The 9,448-nt window shown below is 54.7% G+C and overlaps 3 protein-coding genes and 1 long non-coding RNA gene across 8 annotated transcripts in view; 2 read left to right on the plus strand and 2 right to left on the minus strand.

The window, feature by feature from the left end:
• LOC102433429 (B-cell CLL/lymphoma 6 member B protein) overlaps positions 1 to 1,829 on the plus strand; it is a 5,605-nt gene extending 3,776 nt beyond the window's left edge. The window contains exon 5 of the mRNA XM_006105095.2: positions 1,777 to 1,829. Within this exon, the coding sequence (XP_006105157.1) occupies positions 1,777 to 1,829 (53 nt within the window). The remainder of the gene's footprint in view (positions 1 to 1,776) is intronic.
• Positions 1,830 to 2,708: 879 nt separating this feature from the next.
• Positions 2,709 to 4,065, minus strand: LOC106694788. The gene is made up of 2 exons (XR_002826792.1): positions 3,928 to 4,065; positions 2,709 to 3,109 (listed from the first exon to the last, which is right to left on the minus strand). It is a non-coding gene; the product is annotated as an uncharacterized LOC106694788 (long non-coding RNA).
• SLC16A13 (solute carrier family 16 member 13) lies at positions 4,003 to 7,589 on the plus strand. Of its 5 annotated transcripts, none has more exons than XR_002826791.1 (5): positions 4,003 to 4,239; positions 4,385 to 4,528; positions 5,579 to 6,316; positions 6,559 to 6,878; positions 6,983 to 7,124. XR_002826791.1 is itself a non-coding variant. In XM_023746191.1 (5 exons), the coding sequence occupies exons 1-5, from the start codon at positions 4,041 to 4,043 to the stop codon at positions 7,273 to 7,275; spliced, it is 1,236 nt and encodes a 411-aa protein (XP_023601959.1). In that variant the 5' UTR covers positions 4,003 to 4,040; the 3' UTR covers positions 7,276 to 7,589. The 5 variants fall into 5 exon arrangements, 3 of the variants coding, with proteins under 3 accessions (XP_023601959.1, XP_006109951.2, XP_023601960.1); XM_023746191.1 differs by lacking the exon at positions 6,559 to 6,878 and having other exon boundaries at positions 5,579 to 6,003; positions 6,142 to 6,316; positions 6,983 to 7,589; XR_002826790.1 differs by having other exon boundaries at positions 5,579 to 6,878.
• A 590-nt stretch (positions 7,590 to 8,179) lies between these two features.
• SLC16A11 (solute carrier family 16 member 11) overlaps positions 8,180 to 9,448 on the minus strand; it is a 9,060-nt gene continuing 7,791 nt past the window's right edge. The window contains 3 exon segments of the mRNA XM_023746190.1: positions 8,180 to 8,461; positions 8,549 to 8,966; positions 8,968 to 9,434. Coding sequence (XP_023601958.1) covers positions 8,232 to 8,461; positions 8,549 to 8,966; positions 8,968 to 9,434 — 1,115 coding nt within the window. The 3' untranslated portion in view covers positions 8,180 to 8,231.

A 9,448-nucleotide genomic window follows, 5' to 3' on the forward strand; every position in this document is an offset into this window, starting at 1 on the left:
TGCTTGATGGTTTGTTGAAAATGGAAAAAGGGATGCTCTGTGTCCTGCCCCTCCGATTCTAGGTCTGGAACCTCTATTTGTCCGAGGGCAGCTCTGGGAACATGTGGGTTTGTGGAATTGGGTCAGGAACCCTCTCTGGTTCTGGATATTCTAGGTCAGGGGTCCTCAAACTACGGCCCGCTGGCCACATGCAAATACAAACATTGTATTTGTTCCCGTTTTGTTTTTTTACTTCAAAATAAGATATGTGCAGTGTGCATAGGAATTTGTTCATAGTTTTTTTTTTAAACTATAGTCCGGCCCTCCAACGGTCTGAGGGACAGTGAACTGGCCCCCTGTTTAAAAAGTTTGAGGACCCCTGTTCTAGGTTCTCTAGCAGGCTAGAACTGGATAGACGTTTCTCTGTTCTGCAAGGGCTATGGGACCTTTAAGGTGAGCCTGAAATGCAGGTAATAAATGCCTCCTGAGGGCTGTGGGTGTGGGGCTTTGTCAGTCTTGGAACTGGGGGGATGGTTGGAGAGGCTTTTTCTTAGACACCTAACTGTCCCATTCATCTGCTCCCCTAGGTTTGCCTCGGCTGTGTCTGTCATGATAGAGCTCACAACCCTCCCACTAGGGCCTGTTGTCAGCACTGAGTTCTGAAATTCCTTATTAGAGATGATGCCGTCTTTTCTGACTCTGCCCCACCTCTAAGAATGTTATGACCTACGGCAGAGTTATGAAACTCTTTATCTGAAACTCTTTATCTTGACCAGTCCTTTGATGCTAAGGCATCTGGGCTTGAATGTCTCTTGGGGTTCTCTCTACCTGAGACAAACTCCTTCTTCCCTCAGTGGGTTTCTGGACATGTTCTGACAAATGTCCAGATTCCAGAAACTTCTTTGCCTCTAGAAGCCACAGGTGCTTGGTAACTTTCTTATCTTAGAAAAGCTGGGTCTGTGACCTGGTCTTCCCATCACTGTATTCCTGTCCGGAACAGTGAATGCACTAGGACCTTCCACGGGGAGAGAAAAGGGGCTGAGTTCCATTTGGGGTTTGATATAGTTTGGGATTATGATTGGGATTATTGTTGGGGTTAGAGGTTTAGAAGATTTAAAAGATTGACTGACTGATGGACCTTCTAGTGGACCAAGGATCCAGGTAGAATTTAGAGGCTGGTTGAGGGGTGCAGTTTCTGGTGTAGGTCAAGGAGGTAGAAAGTTAGGAATGGGGTTGCCTCTTAACTGGGCAGAAGGTCTGGAATGTTAGATGATGCCCTGAAGCCTTGACTTACAGTCCCACCCCTTTTGCCATGGAGCCTGTTTGGTTATGGGGCATGGGGAAGAGGGGAAGAAGAACTTTGAATTTGTGGGGTAGAGCTTCCTCAAGATAGGTCAGTACTAGTGGCTATCATTTGGAAACTGGTGAGAAAAGCTACTCTTTACCCTCTTACCCCCCACTGCAGACTTGCAGGAAGAGAGCAGAAGAGAGATGCGAGGGGGGACCATGGTTTTTATTTTATTTTATTTTATAGCAGACTGGATGGGCAGGTGGAGAGTGCCTAGGGGTGGAGATGTTAGATCTTGCAAGATCAGAATCATGGAATAAAGAAGCCTCTCTGTGCTGCCTGCTGTGTCCTGGGGTTCTTGCCTGGCGACCCTGGCACTGCGTAAAGCTAGAGAAAGCGGGTTCTTTCCCTCCTGGGGCCCATCTGGCGATTGTGTGCCCATCCCACCAGACTTTTCAAATGGCCCGTTTCTCCCCTCCCCTGCCCTTGCCTTCTGGCTCATGGTGCAGGAACCAGTGACTTCATGAAGTGCTCCGGAGCCACCTGCTTCCTGCTGCTCTGAAGTCACTTCCTGCCTGAAGTGTGGAGGCGGCAGGGAGAAACCAGGAAGCCACTAATAATGCCGGGACACTGGGGGAATGCATCTGTGCTGGGACACCCCTAGCACCACTATCACCAAAAAAAAAGGGGGGGTAGGGGTTGGGTCCCCCGAGGACAACAGGGGCTGGAGGTAGCAGTGGGAAGGCTATGTGGTTAGAAACATGCCAACTCCACCCCTCCCCCAGCAATGGTGTCTTGGAATTTATCCATCGCCCAGCGATTGCTTCTCTCCCACCCTGTCCCCTGTCCTGTGTGTGTTCTGGGTGCACAGCTCTGTTCTGCCCTGTGGGTAGAAGGTAGGAGGTCACTAATTCTGAGAAGTTACCTTCCTTTTGGACTTAAATTACTCATCTGTGAAATAAGTCTATTATCATGGTCTCTGCAGCTGCTTCCAACATATTTACAGTTTGTGGTTGTGTATTTCGGTCTTTTATAAAACCCATGACCTGGATTATTTTATTAAAAAGCAAAAAGTGAAACTTAGCAACTAAAACCTCTCTTCTCCCGCTACAGTTTATCCCCTGTTGCAAAGGAGACCAGCTAATATTCTTGCTACATGTCAGGCCCTCAACTAAGCATTTTAGTGCATAGGTTTTCTAATTCACCTCCCCTGACAACCCTAAAAAGTAGGTGCTGTTATTACCCCCCATTTACTTGTAGGGAAAACAAGGAAGAGACTCAGTATCTTGGTTGGCCAACTTAATACGTGATGAAGCTGAGGTTGGAACTATGATTCTACAGCTGCACTCTAACTACTAGGTTATATCCTCACGCCAATTTCTATGCCATTGGCATATTCTCCCACCACCCAAAATTCTGACTCTGCTTCCAAAAAAAAAAGTTTTGGGGGGTAGGACTATTTTTATTTCCCACATATAAAACTATAAGGCTCAATATGCTTTTTTAAATTACACAGCCTCCCTCCCTCCCCATCCCCCACTTGTCGGGTATAAATCTTTGAGTCCAAGTTTCAAGGTGAGGGTCCTGGGGGGCTTGAATTACAGTGAAGAAATGGGGAGCCGGGCCATTCGTGCTCTAGGAGGTGGAGGGGCAGATTGCTCCGGTGGTCCTGGCTTGGCTGTTTAGTAGATGATCGTGAGATGCAAAACCGAGGTTAGGAAGCGGTTTTACTCGAGGGGCAGGGGCAAGTGTTCTAGCCCCGCTGGAGAGAGGGTAGTTGATGCTGGCAGGCTCGCCCTTCCTCTCCCCGGTTATTTTTGGTCTCTGTGACCTGTAGGTTTCCTGTTGGTGGGAACAGAAGCGACATTACAGAAATGAACGCCAGGAGTTCCAACCCATTCCCCTTGTCTCCTTCTTGGGGCCCGGAACCCCTCAGGGACCCGGGGGATCTAGATTCTAGTGACCCGAGTAGCTCGGAGCATTTTATTTTAATCTCATCGCCTAATCCCTGCGCTCGCCACCAGGCCTTGCAACTCCTGGGCTCTCATGAGGCAAGGGATTGCTTTCCGCTCCTGAACCAGTTTACCCCCCACCAACCCCTCTGCACTCCTCACATGCGGGCCTGGGTGCTGAGATCTGGACGAACCGGCCTGCTAGGGGGACAGGAGACGGCAGCAGCCTCCGGGCAGGTCCCCGCGTCACCGGGGGGCCCACCTCACTGACCTCCTCAAGCTCCCCCTTTACGCATGCTCCCACTCACCACCGCGACCCCAACAAAGCTGAAAGCCCGCCCTGCCCGCCTGGCTCCGCCCAGGAGTCCCGGGAGCGAGGATGTCGGCCTTGGCCAGGCCGGCCTGATGCTGCCACTTGCAATGATACAATAGAGAAGCCGCTCGGAGAATGGTGCGCCTCCAGGGAAGAGCGCGAACCCTGCGCCGCTTCCTGGCTGGTCCACGGACCGCTGCTCCCCATCCCCCGCCACCCGCCCATCATCCCCCGCCCGGGCCTCGATTCTCCGCCCCCGGCCCGCGCAGCCACGCCCCTGGGCGCTAATCACCCGGCGGGCCAGCTCTGGCCGGTTCTCCCGACACCAGCGCTCCCGCCGGGGGGAGGCGCACCCGCAGCCTCTCTGCAGCCAGCTCGCGAGCCCTCGTCGGTACCTTCCTCTCTGCCCCGCTCTCCTGCCCCCGCGTGGCCGGGGGCGGGCGGAGGTGGAGGTCCCGAGCCTGATTCCCACCAGGGCTTTCGGACCCGCAGCTCGGTGACCTCCCGCATGGCGCGGAGGACCGAGCCCCCAGACGGGGGCTGGGGGTGGATGGTGGTCCTCTCGGCCTTCTTCCAATCGGCGCTGGTGTTCGGGGTGCTCCGCTCCTTCAGCGTCTTCTTCGTGGAGTTCGTGGCGGCGTTTGACGAGCCGGCCGCGCGCGTCTCCTGGATCGCCTCCATAGGCATCGCCGTGCAGCAGTTTGGGAGTGAGTGCTGCGCCTGGGGCCGGTGTCCCCAGACCCTCGGGAGGGAGAGGGAATGCGGGGACAGGAAGGGAGGAGCGGGGAGATGGGGGAGATGCCGGAGAAGGATGCCTGGAGTCTTCTCACAGAACGCCCTCCTCCTCCCCAGGCCCCGTGGGCAGTGCCCTGAGCACGAAGTTCGGGCCAAGGCCAGTGGTGATGGCTGGGGGCATCTTGGCGGCGCTGGGGATGCTGCTGGCCTCCTTCGCTACCTCCTTGACCCACCTGTACCTGAGTATTGGGCTGCTCTCAGGTGAGGCCCTGGGTAGGGCAGGAAAGTCAAATGCCTGAGTCTTTGGACTCTCACCTTCCTCCTAGTCTTTCCAAAAGACTTCAGGAGACGCTGAGAGAAAGTTTTGAATAACACCTGTGCCCCGAAGGGAATTAGGAGGGATGACTCATTTAATAAACTTGGTGGGGCGGTTTAGACTTTCAGAGATAATGAGTCCACAGTATGCAAGCCCGGAGCTAGTGGGGCTGGAGTGCAAAAGGAAGAATTACATAGTATATAGTTGTGGCAGGCACTGTGACTGTAAAACAGATATCTATCCTGCTTACAGTTTTTTTTATATATTTAGGTGCTCCTATATTGGGTGCATATATGTTTACCAGGGTTATAGCCTCTTGTTGGATCGATCCCTTTAGTATTATGCAGTGACCTTTGTTGTCTCTCGTGATGGCCTTCTCTACCCTATTTACAGATGAAGCAAGGCTTCAGAAGCTTATGAAACTTGGCAAATGAAGATCACACAGCCAGAAATAGTAGGGCCTAGGTGCAACTCCCAAATTCTGTGCGGGCTACTTTAAAAACATTATCTCTAGGTCTCTACAGTCCCATAAAGTGTATTACCTCCATTTGGCAGATGAGGGGATTGAGGCTGGGAGATTAAGTAAAGTCAAACAGCTAGATAGTATCAAAGCCAGGATTGTAACCAGACCTGTGCTACCTTCTGCTGCTGGGCAATATTGGGATTACTGGGCGCCCTGAACTCCCGAGTCCCAAAACCACCATTTTTAAAATATATATATTTTTATTGATTTCAGAGAGGAAGGGAGAGGGAGAGAGAGATAGAAACATCAATGATGAGTGAGAATTATTGATGGGCTGCCTTCTGCAGGCCCCCTACTGGTGATCGAGCCCACAACCCTGGGCATGTGCCCTTGGCTAGAATCGAACCTGGGACCCTTTAGTCTGCAGGCCGACGCTCTATCCACTGAGCCAAACCAGCTAGGGCCATCATTTCTTTATCTTTTCTTTTTCTTTCTCTTATTATTATTATTATTTATTTTTTTTTTTTTACAGGTTCTGGGTGGGCCTTGACCTTCACACCAACACTTGCCTGCCTGTCTCGTTACTTCTCTCGCCTGCGATCCCTGGCCATGGGGTTGGCACTGACTGGCGTGGGCCTCTCCTCCTTTGCTTTTGCCCCACTCTTCCAATGGCTGCTCAGCTCCTATGCCTGGCGGGGCACCCTACTGTTGGTGTCTGCCATCTCCCTCCATCTGGTGGCCTGTGGTGCTCTCCTCCGCCCACTCTCCCTGACTGAGGACCCTGCTGTGGCTGACCCTGGGGCCCAACTCGCCTCCCTCCTCCATCATGGCCCCTTCCTCCGTTACACTGTCGCCCTCACCCTGGTCAACACCGGCTACTTCATTCCCTATGTGCATCTGGTGGCCCATCTCCAGGACCTGGATTGGGATCCACTGCCCGCTGCCTTCCTCCTCTCGGTGATTGCTATTTCTGACCTCGTGGGGCGTGTGGTTTCTGGGTGGCTAGGGGATATAGTCCCAGGGCCTGTGGCACGACTCCTGATGCTCTGGACCACCCTGACCGGGGTGTCACTGGCCCTGTTCCCCATGGCCCAGGCTCCCACAGCCCTGGTGGCTCTGGCCGTGGCCTATGGCTTTACATCAGGGGCCCTGACCCCATTGGCCTTCTCCATGCTGCCTGAACTGGTGGGGACTGGAAGGATATACTGTGGCCTGGGACTGGTGCAGATGGTGGAAAGCATCGGGGGACTGCTGGGGGCTCCTCTGTCAGGTAAGGGGAATGGGGTTTCCAGATGGCCAGAGATGCCATGTCATACCATTCAGGGAGGGTACTATTCACATTATAGTGAATGTAAATATTGCCCTTTACATGGTATGGTCTCCTACATGGCCTGTATAACCAATCATAGCAGCCCTGAAGTGGGTCCATGAGACAAAGAAATTGGGGCTGTGGAAAAACTCAAATGAGCTTTGCGGAGCCCTTGGTAGGATACCTGTCGCTTGGATTTTCAGACTTGTCTGGACCTGCTCTTACCCTTGGCCCATTTGGCCCCAGCTCAGATGTCTGAGCCATGTGGTCAAAGTTCTCCAGCCTTCAGATGCCAAAACCTTCAGACCCTAGCTACTGACCATTAGATGACAGGGCCACAGTTGCCGGAAAGAAAGACACAGGTGTGCCTGCCTCAATCTGGATCCCCAAATCCCCACTGGCTGATAAGGAGGGCCTTCCTGAAGGCAGGGAGGTGATGGACATGACCTCTGAAGCCCCATGGGACACCAGAGTTGTAAAGAGCATCTGGTCCTACCTTGGCAGTTCTAACTCTTCCAAGATGGTAGATTAAAGATTATTTTCCTCCTTCCGCCCAAAAATATGTCTGAGCCGTCGGTCCCAGGAAACAGATCACCCATGTGTGTTCTTTTTCTCTCTTGGATGTAGGCTACCTCCGGGATGTGACAGGCAACTACACAGCTTCTTTTGTGGTGGCCGGGGCCTTCCTTCTTGCAGGGAGTGGAGTTCTCATCACTCTGCCCCACTTCTTCTGCGTCTCAGCTCCTACCTCCAAGCCCCAGGACCTTGGCACAGAGGCACCGGATACCAAAGTCCCCCTGCGAAGGAAGGGCTGGGAGAGAACTGAACTCCAAAAAGACCCGGAAAGCCAGAGATTGGCAGCTCCGGGTCTTCTGCCCCATATTGATGCCCAGAGAACCACAGTGCCTTCAGCATCTTGATCTGTCTTCCACCACAGCTTGCCCAGGGCTCCTGCGATGTGTGTGCCAACTCCTAGTGTTTTGTTGAGGACTCTTATCTCTTCTTGGCTTCCACAACCATTTCTGCAGGATCCAAGAGTTCAGCCTGCTCCAGTGAGCCGTGAATCAACTGTGAAAATCAAAGGCCAAGAGACTTATTATGTTTTACAAGTGATCAATCTCTAGTGTTGCCTACTACACTTCTTCTCTGAAGACAGATGTTTGGGGATGAGGGATGCCCCTTTGAGATAAAATTGGATAAGAAAACTGGATAATAATCAGAAGCTCAGAAAGAACTGGAGCCCAAATGCTTGGGTTGGTTGAGTGGGGTCGTGGCTGGTGTGGGGGAGGGGTAGAGGGGAGGTGTCCAGGAGCTCTGGGGACTCCAAGCATTTTAACCCTGGACTCTGCTCTCTGGACCACAGTTCCTCCCACTTGCCCACTGACCTCCCTCTTTCCCACTAGCCCCTGTGACTTAGATGAGAAATGAAGGAAATGGTGGGGACATGGTGGGGGGGTGGGGGGTTGGTAGGGAGCACTTAAGCTCAGAGAGCCTACGTCTGGGTCTAGGATTCTTGAATTCACCGCAGGCCAATAGAAGGAGGTTGAGATGCGGGAAGAGTTCTGAGTAAAGGAAATGAGGATGGGGCAGACGGCACCCATGAGGCTCCCTCTCCCTCAAACAAATTGAAGCTGGCAGGCAGACAACTTCTCAAAGACGCCCCGTTATAATGGCAACAACGTGGGCAAAGAGAAATGGACTGACTAGACAGATACCTGCCTCTCTCCCAGGCTTAGTGGGATCCTGTTCCTTCCGAGCGGCCTTTTGAATATCTTAAGTAGAAAGTTTTCAGCGTCCTAGATGGGCTAACAATTGGAGCTTGCAGACACATTGGAAATTTTTTATTGAGGGAGGGGCTCACACCAAAAGAAAATGGTCAACAGGAGGTGTCGGCAGTGGCATGCGGGCCTCCTGGGGACAGCAGGGCCCCCGGAGGAGCTGGGAGCAGCTCCCCCCTCTCAGGGGGAGGGGTGGCTGGAGGTGAGGCCGGACTGCAGGAGGGCAGCGCCCCAGGCAGCCCCAGGTAGATGGAGCTGCCTGAGAGGACAAAGGAGCCACACACGAGGAAGGAGGCCGTGAAGTCTCCGGTCTCATCCCTGAGGAAGCCTGAGAGGAAGGGGAAAGGAATTGAGAGGCCTCGGACCCCAGGATGGGGGTGGGGGTGGGGATCTGCTGGCTCAGTCAGGCCCTTACCTGACAGCGGAGGGCCCAGAAGCCCCCCGAGGCTCATCAGCAGCATCACCAGCCCCGTGGCCTGTACCACACCTCCGATGCCCACCAGCCCGGGGAGCACTCCGAACACCAGCGGGGCGTAGCTGCCTGCGCTCAGCCCGTAGGCCCCGGCCGCGGCCAGCAGGGAGCCCCCCCAGGCCTCCTCGCTCCCGACCACCGGCACCAGCCCCACGGCCAGCAGCCCCAGCCCCGTCAGAGCCCCGAACACCGCCAGCAGCCGCGGGAGGGGCACCCAGCCCTGGTCCGCCACCCACCCGCAGACCAGCCGGGCGCCCGCATCCCCCACCGCGGCCACGGCCACCACCAGCGCGGCCCTGTACCCCGCCAGGCCCCGGTCTAAAGCGTGAGGGGCCAGATGCACTTAGGGGACGAAGTACCCGGCCCCCCACCAGGGCTGTGCCCAGAGCAAAAACTAAGAAGGCTGAGCGCGCGAAGAGACCCAGGCCGAGGGCAGCGAGGAGCCCGCGGGGCGGGGCGGGAGGGTCCCCGGGCAGGTGCAGGGGTCGCAGCAGGGCGCCGCAGGGGGCGAGGTGGAGGGTGATGGCGCCCAGGAGGAGCAGGGCCCCCCGCCAGCCGAAAGTATCCAGGAGGAGCTGCAAGGCCGGCGCCAGGAGCAGCGAGGAGGCTCCGTTGCCCGTCAGTGCCAGCCCCACGGCCAGGACTCGCCGGCGGGAGAAGTAGCGGGAGAGGGTGCCCAGGGCAGGGGCGAACGCCAGGGCCCAGCCGGCGCCTGCGGACGCAGAGGACTGGGGTCACTTGGTTAGGGATGCAAACGCGGAAGCCCTGTGCTGTGCATCTGAAACTGACATGTTGTCTGTATAGGCACGTTTTATTAAAAATAAAGTCACTTAAGTGTTAAAA

Source organism: Myotis lucifugus, unplaced genomic scaffold (genome assembly GCF_000147115.1).
Source record: "Myotis lucifugus unplaced genomic scaffold, Myoluc2.0 scaffold_634, whole genome shotgun sequence".
Lineage (NCBI taxonomy): Eukaryota > Metazoa > Chordata > Mammalia > Chiroptera > Vespertilionidae > Myotis > Myotis lucifugus.